At 47.0% G+C, this 14,064-nt stretch overlaps 1 protein-coding gene across 1 annotated transcript in view; it reads left to right on the forward strand.

Annotated features, from left to right (window-relative positions):
* Window positions 1–14,064, forward strand: part of abce1 (ATP-binding cassette, sub-family E (OABP), member 1) — a 104,800-nt gene that overhangs the window by 16,137 nt on the left and 74,599 nt on the right. The window contains 1 exon segment of the mRNA XM_038791925.1: window positions 10,312–10,429. Coding sequence (XP_038647853.1) covers window positions 10,312–10,429 — 118 coding nt within the window.

Genomic DNA, 14,064 nt, shown 5'->3' on the forward strand with positions numbered 1-14,064 from the left:
AGGATGTTACAAGCAAAAATTGGTTGAGACAGCAAAATAACCACTTGCTGGAAAATCCCCTTGTGCATTACACTTGACCAACTCGTCCAGATAATGGAATGTCGCATCTTTTCAGACAGAGACATTTTGAAGGACGAGATGCAATGCAAATCTGAACTGTAATCTCTGTTAGAGGTGATGGAGGCTGGCTACCATCTCAGCAGAAACCATTTCCTGTGAGTTATATCCCACACCAGTTGAAAGAAAGCAGTTCTGGGCAAATACATATTTGTATTTTTCCCATTCCTGAAATGTACAAGAAAAGGGGCTAAAAGCCAACTCCAAGCTTGTTCTCTGTGTGCTTGTCTGGTATTCTCGTTCTACTTTGCGAGTGTGTGCTGTGAAGATCACAGATGAAGAATATCCACTCGGCACCCCTGCGCTTGCAGGTAAAAAATGCCTCTCGCTCCCTCTCCCTCTGATCGCTGGAAGGAAGTCACAAATCAACAAAGCCACAGTCAAAAAAGTAATAGGGAAACTTTTTTCAGAAGCAAGAATCTCCAAACCAACAGCTCAACTGCCAAATTCGATGCTACTGGAATCATCCACCTTAATGGCCACAATGTTTCACCATCTGCTCCTCCCAGACAAGCCAAAGACTGACCGTATATGTTTTTAACGTTTATTTTTCGACTCCCTTTTCCTTTCTAATCTGTCTGTATCTGTGTTGCGCTTTATTATTTTCTCCAAGTTTAATAACTAATAAACTCGCCCTTGAATTTAAGCAAGCAAAGTTAAATTGGCTATTTTGAAACAGAATTACATTTGGACTGGGAAATGTATCCACAAGGGAAGGGATCTTTAAATTAATCTTGATGCGACCAACTAAGGAGGTTGAATAAAGGAGGGAACCAGTTTGATGAAGGTAATCGAGCAAGTAATATAAGAACAAGATATTAAGAGCTTCTTTAAAAAAAATAAAAAGGAAGAGAGAAGTCAAAGTGAACATAGAGAATGAAACTGGGGAAATATTAATGGGGTGCCAGGAAATGGCAGAGGAGTTAAATAAATACTTTGGGCTAGTCTTCATGGTGGACGACACTAATAACATTCCAAAAATACTAAATAATCAAGGGGAAAAAGATGAGGGGGGGGGGGGGGGGGGGGAGGGAGGAGGAAATAAATATAATGACTATCGTGAGAGACAACGTGCAAGGGAAACTAATGGGGCGAAAAGCAAATGTGTCCCCCCGGCCTTGGTGGGTTGCTTCCGAGGATATTAAAGGAAGTAGCTAGAGAGGTGGTGGATGTACTGATCGTAATCTTCCAAGAATCTTTAAATTCGGAAAGTTCCAGAAGATTGGAAAACAGTCAATGTGACACCCTTATTCAAAAGGGGAGGGAAACAAGAACCAGTTAACAATAGGCCAGTTAGCTTAACATTTATTTATTTAACATTAACATTTATTTATCATTTATTTTAGGTGGCATGAGGGTACAGTGGTTGGCACTGCTGCCTCACAGCGCCAGGGTTGCAGGTTCAATTCCGACCTTGGGTGATTGTGGAGTTTGCACATTCGCCCCGTGTCTGGTGGGTTTCCTCCAGGTGCTCCGGTTTCCTCCTACAGTCCAAAGGTGCGCAGATTAGATGGATTACCCATGCTAAATTGCCCCTTAGTGCCCTAACGGTTAGGTGGAGTTACAGGGGAGTGGGCCTAGGTAGGGTGCTCTTTCAGAGGACCGATGCAGACTTGATGGGCCAAATGGCCCATCTTCTGCACTGTAGGGGTACTATGATTCTATGATCTGTCATTGGGAAAATGTTAGAGTCCACTGTAAAGGATGTAATAGAACATTTAGAAATACATACTAAAATTAAGCAGAGTCAGCATGGCTTCATGAAGGGGAAATATTGTCTGCCAAATTTATTAAGATTCTTTGAGGTCGTCGAATCATCATCAAGTCCCTACAGTGCAGAAGGGGGCCATTCGGCCTTTGAACGTGCACCAACCCTCTGAAAGAGCACCCCACCTAGGCCCAATCCCTCGCCCTATCCCCGTAACCTCACGAAGGAGCAAATTAGTATGGCCAATCCACTTAACCTGCTCACCTTTGGACTGTGGGAGGAAACTGGAGCACTCGAAGGAAACCCACGCAGGCACGGGAAGAATGTGCAAACTCCACGCAGCTAGTCACGTGAGGTCAAAATTGAACCCGAGTCTCTGGTGAGGTGAGGCAGCAGTGTTAACCATTGTGTAACCGATCCGCTGAGGAGGGAAACCGGTTGATGTAATATATTTGTATTTCCAAAAAGCATTTAATATGGTACCACACACAAGGCAACTTAATAAGATAAGAGCCAATGGTGTTAGGGATAGTATATTAGTCTGATTAGAGGATTGGCTAACTGATTGAAGACTGAGTTGGGATAAGAGGGGCGTTTTCAGGATGGCAACCTGTAACTAATGGCGTGCCACAGAGATTGGTGCTGGAGCCACATTTATTTATAACATTAATGACTTGGATGAGGCGGGTGAATACTATTGCTAAGTTTGGATATGACACAAAATAGGTGGGAAGGTAAGTGGTGAGGATGACAGTGTGCAGATGGATATAGACTGACCGGGCAAAAACATGGCAGTTGGAATGTAAAGTAGGAAAATGTGCAATTTTGCATTTTGGCAGAAGAGTAACGGAGCTAAATATTTAAATGGAGAAAGCTGCAGAGGGATTTGGGCATCCCTGTGCATAAATCATGAAAAGGTAACATGCAAGTTCAGCAGTTACTAGGGAAAGCAAATAGAATGTTTGCCTGTTTCAAAGGGAATGGAATATAAAAATAGGGAAGTCTTAAAACTGTACAAGACACTAGTTAGACTATATGTGGAATACTGTGAACAGTTTTGGTCCCCTTATCTAAGGAAAGATATGTTGGCATTAAAGGCAGTCCAGAGAAGGATTTTTTGATCTCCTGTATGGAGGGACTTTCTTATGAGGAGAGGATAAGTCGGTTGGGCCTGTACTCAATGGAGGTTAGAAGAATGAGAGGCTTGTGCATTGAGACATATAAGATTCTACGGGGGCTTGACAGATTAGATGTTGAGAGGTTGTTTTCCCTTGTGGCAGAGTCTAGGACCAGAGGGATCATCTCAGAGTAAGGGGTTGCCCATTTCGGACAGAGATCAGGCAAAAGTTCTTGTCTGAGGAATCTGTGGAGTTCTTTACCACAAAGGGCTGCCGAGGCTGGGTCGTTATCTAACAAGGCTGAGAGACAGATTTTTTAATCAGTAAGGGGATCAAGGGTTATGGGGATAAGGCAAGAAAGTAGAGCTGAGGATAATCATATCAAATCGGTCTTACGAACGATCTAATTGAATGGTGGAGTTGACTCAATGAGCCAAATGACTGCTTCTGCTTCTACATCTTCTGGTTTTCATCTTTTCTGCACCGAGAGTATAACAAGTGGGGGTAATCTCATCTGGAATCATAACGATTGGATGACCTTGCCGCGATTGCTCATAACACTTCCAATTCACTTACAGTAGGCAAATGAGAGCTGGGAATTCTGGGGAGAGCAACTCGCCTCCTGACGCACCAAGCCTGTCCAACATTATAACCCCCAATCAGGAGTATATAATGGCAATGCACTGCACTTATTCTGATGTGTGCAGCTGCAACAAAACTCCACGAAGATAAATATCTTCCAGGGAATGGACAGCAGCTTTGATTTGTACCCCCATCCAGCACCTGCAGCATTCACCACTGATGCACAGTGGCAGCAATGTGAATCACATGCAAGGTGCACTGCAGCACTGTCCAGGCTCCTTGACAGCATCTTCCAAACCTGCACCACACATGCCAAAAGTACTCCCTATTCCTGGATTATCTGGATTATTCCTGGACTGGCAAATATAACCCCCGCTTCTTCAGCTCTTGTCTCCTCCACCCTCCCGCCCCAACAATGTGTGAGGAGGTCATTAGTAAGAAGTCTTACAACACCAGGTTAAAGTCCAACAGGTTTGTTTCAAACAGACGCTTTCGGAGCACGGCTCCTCTTCAGGTGCTCCGAAAGCTCGTGTTTGAAACAAACCTGTTGGACTTTAACCTGGTGTTGTAAGACTTCTTACTGTGCTCACCCCAGTCCAACGCCCGGGCATCTCCACATCATGAGGAGGTCATTTGACATTTTTGTCGCAAAGAAAGGTTGGGGACCATCCAATCAGCACTTGTACAATGTCCCTCCCTTCTATCAAGCCCACCAGAACAAAACATCTTCTAAACTTTCCCCCTCATCCTAACACTTTCTATAGTTTTTCTACTATATCCCCTCGTGTCCATTTCAAGACCACTCTCAATAAAACCCATCTGCTCCCTCAAACTATTGCAATTAAGCTGCTGACCAGCCAACTTCTCATTCTCACGTTTGCTGATAATGTCAACTGTGTTCTCTCCTCGGGTGTTGTCTCTCCTGTACATCTGCCAGCAGCACTGCTCGTCTCAAAAAAAAATCCTTGATCCCTCCATCCTTGCAAACTACTTCCCACCCACAACTTTACTTTCCAAAGCCCTTGAACATAGAACAGTACAGCACAGAACAGGCCCTTCGGCCCTCAATGTTGTGCCGAGCCATGATCACCCTACTCAAACCCACGTATCCACCCTATACCCGTAACCCAACAACCCCCCCTTAACCTTACTTTTATTAGGACACTACGGGCAATTAGCATGGCCAATTCCACCTAACCCGCACATCTTTGGACTGTGGGAGGAAACCGGAGCACCCGGAGGAAACCCACGCACACAGGGGGAGGACGTGCAGACTCCACACAGACAGTGACCCAGCCGGGAATCGAACCTGGGACCCTGGAGCTGTGAAGCATTTATGCTAACCACCATGCTACCCTGCTGCCCTAAACATGTTGCCTCCCAAATCTGTGCTGGGCTTTCAAATCAGTCCAGTCAAGTTTCACCCTTGTCAGTGGATTGAAATGGCTCTGATCAAAGGTACATGATATCCGATGTAAGGCTTCCTTCTCTCCATGGCCTCGCCTGTCCCTATCTCTGAAATTGCTCCACCACCTCTGGTGGCTGAATGTTGTTGATTGTTCCAAACTGAGCATGTACGTCTGCATGTGTGTTAATTTTACAATAAGAGTTCACTTTTTAAAATATCTTTGACCAATAATGTACTTTTAGTTTCTTTATCAACAAATGTTCAGCTAGTTGTCATTTAAAGGAAGTATTGTGTCCACAGGATTGATGCTAGGAGGCACGTAGGCTGACAAGTTTAAGGAGCCTTATTAATGAGGTGTGTTCAGTACAGACTGCTCATTTAGTCTGGACAGCTACCCATGCTTGTGTCGGTGATGTGACTTCCTGTGACATCCTGAATATATTATTATACAGTGACCATGCTGCTTCTCAGAATCAATAAAATACTTTAATCCCCATTTAAATCTATCATCCCCACAAATTTTGACAAGTATAACATGAACAATAATCAAACAACGATATCAGTAAGTCCCAATGGTTTAAGGATTTGTTCTTTGAATGGTTGTGGGTGAATCTCGGGCGTTTGCTTCTTGGCACTAGTTGTAGCCTCTGTATGAACCTCATCAGTTGTTGTTTTGACTGGTGTCTACATTGTAACGAGAGGTTGGCTCTGTTCTTGTCTGAAATTGAAGTGCTGTTTTCCTCAACTGTTTTCTGGTGGTGTTTGTATTTCAGGAAGGTTCAGTTCAGAACATTGTACAGTTGAATTCGGATTCACTGGAGGCCCTCCTCTGACGGATTTGTTCTCCCTGCCAACAGTTGGTCCAAATGCCTCATCCAGGTGACATCATCCCGGTCTGGACGCATACAGGCAGGTCCCATATGGGCGGCATGGTAGCACAGTGGTAACCACTGTTGCTCCACAGCTCCAGGGTCCCAGGTTCGATTCACGCTTAGGTCACTGTCTGTGCTGAGTCTGCACGTTCTCCCTGTGTCTCGTGGGTTTCCTCCGGTGCTCCGGTTTCCTCCCGCAAGCCCCGAAAGACGTGCTGTTAGGTAATTTGGACATTCTGATTCGTCCTCTGTACCGAAACAGGCTCGAGTTTGGTGACTGGGGACTTCTCACAGGAACTCCATTCCAGTAATGTAGCCTACTGACAATAAAGATTATTATTATTATTTGTGTTGATGATCATGGCAGGAACCCATATCTTTCCTGTAGAGTAGTTCCCAGTCAGAACTAGTCCTTGGCGAAAGGACTAGACCATTGTTTTTGCACCGTTCAATCTGACCTTGTTATTTGTTTTTGAACGGTTTCTTTCATCTTGGAGGTTTCAATAAGTCGAATGCTGAATGTAATTGTAGCATCATCATCAGTAATGCTGGGGAAATTTTGTTCTTGAATGAGCAGTGTTACTATACAAAAGTAGGAATTGATTTAGACATTTGGTCAATGAACCTTGTTCCCTTTTGCCCTTTTTGCCCTTAATATGTGCTTCATTGTTTGCACAATATGCTCTGCTAGCCTGTTCCTAGCAGGATAGTACAGCGCAGACCTAATATGTTGTATACTTTTCTCTTTCAAGAAACTTTGAAATTTTTTTTGTGCCAAACAATTTTATTGAGGTATAGAAAAAGTGACATTGTACAGCAGTACAAAAAAAGTCAACCAAATTAAACACACAGTGCAAACCACGGCTCTGCTCACGCACGGACCCTACTCTACTCTACCCTAGCACCCCCAACCCCGCCCCTGCCACTGACGCTTACTCCTCTGCGAAGAAGTCAATAAATGGCTGCCACCTTCGGCGCACCCTAATAGCGAACCTCTCAAGGCGAACTTGAGTTTCTCCAGGCCAAGAAAGCTCGCCATGTCCGATAGCCATACCTCAGCCCTCGGGAGCTTTGAGTCCCTCCGCCAATACACTTCATCGCCGGGCTACCAGGGAAGCAAAGGCCAAACGTCACCTCTCTCTCTTCCTGGACTCCTGGGTCCTCCGAAACCTCAGATTGCCACCTCAGGGCTCATTGCCACCCGTTTTCAATACCCGGCATGACATCTGCAAATCCCTGCCAATACCCCCCCCCCCCCCCCCCCCCCCCCCCGAGTTTAGGGCACGACCAGAACATGTGTACATGGTTAGTCTTCCCTCCAGCGCATCTAGCACACTTGTCCTCCAGCCCGAAGAATCAACTCATCCGGCCCCCGTCATGTGGGCCCGGTGCACGACCTTAAACTGGATCAGCTGAGCCTGGCGCATGTTGCGGTCGTGTTTACTCTGCTCAGGGCTTCTGCCCAGATACCGTCGTCCATCTTGCCCCCCGAGCTCCTCTTCATACTTGAGCTTCAGGTCCTCGTCTGCGTATCCTCGCTCCCATTAGTTCCTCGTAGACATCTGAGACTCTATCCTCTCCCAGCTCTCCCCTAGAAACTGCCCTGTCCTGCCTCCCTTCGCGCGGAGACGTGGGAAGGACGGCACCAGTCTGCATACAAAATCCCTCGCCTGCAAGTATCTAAAGTCGTTCCCTCTCCCAGCCCAAACTTCTCCTCCAGCGCCCTCATGCTCGGAAAGCTCCCTTCCAGGAACAGATCCCCCATCCTCACAATCCCCGCCCTCCTCCCAGTCGATCCCCCCCCCCCCGTCCATGTTCCCCGGGGCAAATCAGCGCTTGCCGCAGATTGGGGTCCACACCGATGCTCTTACCTCCCCTACATGCCTCCTCCACTGGCCCCGAGCCGAACTTTCAAATTCTTGAGAGATAACTGTGGTCCATTATCACTCACCAATTGCTCAGGAAATTCTACTGAAGAATTCTCCTAACTTCTCGATCATCTTTTCTGATGAAGTGACTTCATTAAGGTGATTTCTGTCCACTTTGAATGAGTACCGATTTTGTCTGGGAATATTGCGTAGTCAATGTGTACCCATTGCAAGCCCTTGTCATTCCCAAGGATGCAGCGGCGCTAATGGTGGCAGGTTTCTCCCTTTCTGCCATGAAGAACGTGTTCCAGCCAGCCTTTTTCTCTATTTCTGCGTGGTGCAGGCCACCATAAATAGCTCCTCGCTATCTCTTTCATTCTCACAATTATACAATGGCCCTCATGCAATTTGTCCCAACACTATCTTCTCAATGGTGTGGAATGATTACTCTGAGCCTCCAAAGACACCCTGACTGCAGTTAACTCCAATGTTCTAGTGGAGTACAGTTTCAGGTCAGGCTTTGGATCTGAGGTTTTGCCTCTTAGCACCATCTCCATTGCTTCGGAGAGTATCTGACTGCTCCGAGTATACTTCTTTGCTTATCCTGAAGTGACACGTACACTGTCTACCTGTTCAAAGTAGAAGATACTTTCGCTTGAACCACGTGCTGATGAACTATTTGGTAGTCGTAATCGAGAAAACCAATCTGCATTACAATGAAGACGTGATTGTTGATACCTGATGGTGTACGTGTGCGCAGTCAAAAACAGTACCCATCTGCATTCTGCTTGCTGCAAATGACTCCAAACTTGTAGCGCCAGTAATGGCTAGCACACTCTGAAATTTGATTTCTGACTGCAAAACGACCCATCTCTACCCTTTTGCACAGCATAACACTTCATTTTGTTCTGTTTCCATGCCGCTTTGTTCTACCCTTGCTTCATATTATTTTTGCTCGAAGCTATCTTTTTCTTCCAGCATGCACGCTCAATGTGCTTCCTTGCACCAGCATTCCACAGCTGAATATCCTGGGCTGGATTCTCGGCCCCGCCGCGCCACATTACAGTTTCACCCTGCTGGCAGGATGCTCCGTTATGCTGTCTGGCCAATGGCGTTTCCCATTTTGGGGCAGCCCCTCGCCGTCGGGAAACCCCTGGGCTGCCAGCAAAACAGAGCATCCCGCCGGCGGAGAATCGAGCCCCATGTCTTTGCACATTTGTGGCATGTATAAGTTTGAGTTTCAAAACACTTGGGTGTCGACTCTGCCGACATTTTGTTTTCCCAAGTACTCTAACTCCTTTGCTGACGTTCTTTCACTGCCAGTTCCATGGCCTTTTTCAGAGTAAGGTTACTCTCCATAAACAGCTATTCTGTATTGCCTCACTTCACAGACCAGTCTGTCCTGAATTGTATAATTTAATATCTCACCAACTCACAGTATTTGCAATCTCACAAGGCTTTAGCAAATAGCATGCTTGCAGAATCTCCATGATTTCTTCATATGTCTTAGTGCCTGGCTTCTCTGGCTACACTAAACTTCCAAGAAGATTAAATGTTTTCCTCAGGAACGTGGGAACCCTAAATGGGAGCTCCATCGCTCCACATTTTCATCCTATAGTGCCATTTTCTTCAGAATGGAAGTTTCCTATATGCATACTTCGCAGCGTGTTTTCAGCAGCTACCTTGCTTTTCCCTTTGAAAAATAGGAACAATCCGTGCGCCAACCTGTTTCCTTAAACACCCACTATTTGATATTTGCTGCTGCGATCTCTCTTTAATCACCTTGCAGGGCGACCATTACTAACTTCCACTGAGGTGGTGGCTAGTAAGCATTGTTTGATGTCCTCGTCATAGTTTCTATGTCGTGTCCGCACGATTGATGGTAGGAGCATGGAGGCTGGCAAACTAAAGGAGTTTTACTCATGAGGTGTGTTCACTAAGGCTGCTTCTTTATTCTGCAGTTACCCATGTTAGACATCGGTGATATATCATTAAACAGTGCTTAGTGCAGCTTCTGTGCTGCTCCTCAGAAATTAATATAAATCATAACAGGAAGCACCTCTGGAATTATCTGCCTCTGGTCTGAATTTAGGCCACATATATACTTAACAGTGATGGGTAACCTCGGCTAGTGAGTGGGCCACATGGGTGGCCCTAGCTCCATCTCAGTGGGCTGCAAGATTGAAATCGGGCATGTTCACTAACTGACCACCCCATGAATAATTGAATATGTTCAATACACACCAAATATTTCATAAGTTCTAGAAAATGTTTAATCATTCACTTATGAATAAAGTGTCATCAACTTCCAAGTGGTAAAAATAGAAGAAATATTTACACTTGATTGGATGCAGAGAGAGCACGCTGCTCTCACAGTCAATGTTGTGTGCAATCAGCACATACCTCACTTCACGCACCCTTGCTTCATGTGCGTATTACTTCAGTTACACCGGTAGGAAAAAAGTTACACAGATGGGAACCAGTGGAATGCAGCAACTCTGCATGTGGGCAATAGCCTACCACTGTATTTAAACCTGCATGACTTTTATGACATTTAGCTTTGTAAGCATGAAGGTGTGCCATGTGTACAACAGTATTTTCAAAGTTGAGTAATTTTAATAACTCTTCTGAATTTTAGGTTGCCTATTCCTCGACCTGGTGAAGTTTTGGGTTTGGTAGGAACTAATGGTATTGGAAAATCTACGGCTCTGAAGATCCTAGCTGGAAAGCAAAAACCTAACTTGGGGAAATATGATGTGAGTTTTCTCTTGCAGTTAGTATGTCAAATATGTTTTGAAAATTACCATTCAATGATTGATATTTGTTTGCTGAAAATTTGTAGTCAAAAAGTTGCAGTTTTTCATAATCCGGCCTTTCCCGGACCGGCCTCCCCGAACAGGTGCCAGAATGTGGCGACTAGGGGCTTTTCACAGTAACTTCATTGAAGCCTACTTGTGACAACAAGAGATGATTATTATTATTATTATCAATCTGTCGAGTAGTTTTGCCAGTTTTAAAAACATATTTCTTTATTCTCCTCTCACATTTTCACCCCAATTTACACCCACCAACAATACGCAATAATCAGTAACAAATATGTCAATCCCATATTAATAACAATGATCCCATCCTCCCACCAACCCAAAACATTCACTACAACGAGGACATTAGGAATTCCCATAGCCCCCATTAACACCCATCACCCCCCCCCCCCCCCCCCCCCCAACTAATGTTCGATGTTATCCAGTTCTTGAAAGTGCATAATGAATAATGCCCATGAATTAGAACCGCTCTGTCTTTCCCCTCAGTTCAAATTAACCTTCTCAAGAGTCAAGAATTCCAACCGGTCCCCCCGCCAGGGCACAGGGTGGAGAGGCTGCTCTCCATCCCAACAGAACCGCCTTCAGGCGATCAACGAGGCGAAGGCTACAACATCTGCCTCCGCGCCGTTTCCAACTCTGGCTGTTCGACACCCTGAATATGGCCTCCCAGGGGCCCGGGTCTAGTTTCACGTGCACCACTTTAGAAATTATCTTAAAAACCTTCTTCCAGTAGTCCTCTAGCTTGGGACGGGACCAAAACATTTGAACGTGGTTAGCGCCCCCCCCCCCCCCCCCCCCGGCAATGTTCACACGCATCTTCTACTCCTTCAAAGAATCGGCTCATCCTCGTCCACGTGTGTGCTCTGTATACCGCCTTCAGCTGTATCAGCCCCAACCTCGCACACGAGGTGGAGGCATTCACTCTCTGGAGCACCTCACACCAGGACCCCTCCTCTATATCCTCTCCCAACTCTTCCTCCCACTTTGCTCTGATCCCTTCCAGTGGTGCCCTCTCCTCCTCCCAAATAGCTCCGTAGACCGCTGACACAACGGTCTAGAGTCCAGTCCCCCTGTCGTCAGCACCTCCTCCAGCAATGTGAGGCCGGCTCCTCCGGGAAGTTCGTATCTCCTTTCAAAATCTCGAACCTGCATATATCTAAACATTTCCCCCTGCTCCACCCATACTTCACTTCCAGCTCCTTCAGTCCTGCAAACCGACCCCTAAGAAACAAATCCTTTAGTGTCTTAATCCCCTTCTCCTCCTATTTCCGAAAATTTCCATCCCACCTCCCTGGCTCAAATCTGTGGTTCCCCTAATCGGCATTTCCCTTAACCTGCCCCAATCCGAAGTGTTGGCGGAACTGCCTCCAATTTTCAATGAAGCTATTATTACCGGACTCCCTGATACTTTCCCGGGCTATCGGGAGCGGTGCCGTTGCTCGTGCTTTCAATCCCGCCCCCTGCACAAACTCTCCTCCATTCTGACCCACTGGGAATAAACCCCTCTTACCCAGCTCCACACCTTCTCCACATCCGCTGCCCAGTAGTAATACATCAGGTTTGGAAGACCCAAACCCCCTGCCTGCCCTCCCCTCTGTATAGCCCTTTCTAACTCTGGCTACCTTCCCTCCCATATGAACGACGTAATCCTTCCCTCAATCTCTCTGAAAAAGCCTTTGGCAGAAAATCGGCAGGCATTGAAAAATAACAGAAATTTTGGCAACACGTTCATTTTAATCGTCTGTACCCGACCCGCCAGTGACAGAGGGAGACCATCCCACCTTGCCAGATCCGCTTTCACACTCCACCCAAACTAGAAATGTTGTACCTGCGGAGCCCCCCCCCCCCCCCCCCACTCCCAGGCAACCTGCACCCCCAGGGACCTAAAGTGAGCCCCTGCCCTATGGAATCGCAGCCCCCCCCCCCCCATCCCTGCCCCCACCCCCGACTGAGACACCACAAAATACTCACTCTCTTGTCCGATTAGTTTGTACCCCAAGAAAGACCCAAACACGCAAAGCAGCTCCAATATTCCCCCTATCAGCACACTCGTTCTAACACGTATAACAGCAAGTCATCGGCATATAAGGACACCGTATGCTCTACCCCCATTCTACCCGTCGAACGCCTTCTCATCGTCCAATGCCACAACCACCTCTGTTTCCTTCTCTGCTGCCGGTGCCATAATGATGTTTAATACCCTTGTAATGTTTGAAAAGAGCTGCCTCCCTCTCACGAACCCCGTCTGTTCATCACCTTAAGGAGGCACTCCTCCAGCCTACCCGCCAGTACCTTCGCCAATATTTTTGTGTCCACATTCAAAGTGATATGGGCCGATACAACCCACACTCTGTCGGATCCTTATCTTTTTTTAGCAACAGTGAGATTGATTCCTGCCCCAAGGTTTGTGGCAACATCCCCTTCTCTATCGCCTCCTGAAACATCCCTACCATCAGGGTGCCAGCTTATCCTTGAATTTTTATAAATTCCACCGAAACCCATCCGACCCTGCCACCTTCTCTGACTGCATCCACCCAATTGCATCCTTAATCTCCTGCTCCACTATCGCTCCTTCTAATAGCCCTGTCCGCCTCCCCTAACCTCGGTACTCCAAACCATCGAAATTCCTGCATCTCATGATCCCCCCCCGGTGGTCTGTCTGTACAGCCTCTCATAAAATTCCTCAAAAACCTTGTTAATCAGATCCGGTGCAACCACCAACTTCCCTGCCTTATCCCTCACCGAACAATTTCCCTTGCCACTGCTTCCCTCCGGAGCTGACCTGCTAACATACACCCCGCCTTATCTCCATGTTCGTAAACTGCACCCCTTGCCTCTCGCTCAGTTGGCGTACTGCCTTCCTGGTAGATGTCGCTCGCCTGTAGCTCCTTCCTCTTTTCCAGCTTTGCTGGGCCCCCATCCCTCTGCATAACTCCTATCTACCTCCACATCTCATCTGTAACCCTCTGCCGCTCCAACCTCTCCTCCTTGTCCACCTGGCCTTAAACGAGATCATCTCCCCCCTCATCACCCCGCCTTGAGGTCTCCCAGACGACCGCCTTCGACACCTGCCCCGTACAGTTGAAAACCTACATATTCCTTAATTCCGTTTTAATTCTGTCACCGAACCTTGGGTCCCCAAAATTCCCACATCTAATTTCCACCCCCCTCCTCTGCGCTACCCCCTTCTCCAGCACCATATCCACCCAATGCGGAGCATAATCGCACTGCAATTGCCGAGTATTCCGACCCTACCCCAACCAACACCGTCTTCCCCCCACAAAAAAGTTGATCCGCGAATGTACCTTGTGGACTGCTGAGATAAACGAGTACTCCCGTTTCCCTCGGGTGCAGAAACCTCCAAGGGTCCACCCCTCCCATTTCCACCATGAACCCAGCTAATGCTTGCCCCCCCCCCCCCCCCCCCCCGATGTGGCCAGCGAGCGCGGCTGTGACCTGTCCAACCGTGGCTCCTGCACCAAGTTCCAGCCCCCCCCCCTGTTGCACGTTTCTATGGCGTAAAACGCGTTTATTGGAGTGTATTAACACGCCTCCGAGTTCGACGTGTG

The sequence above is a fragment of the Scyliorhinus canicula genome, chromosome 3 (assembly GCF_902713615.1).
Source record: "Scyliorhinus canicula chromosome 3, sScyCan1.1, whole genome shotgun sequence".
In the NCBI taxonomy this organism is placed as follows: domain Eukaryota; kingdom Metazoa; phylum Chordata; class Chondrichthyes; order Carcharhiniformes; family Scyliorhinidae; genus Scyliorhinus; species Scyliorhinus canicula.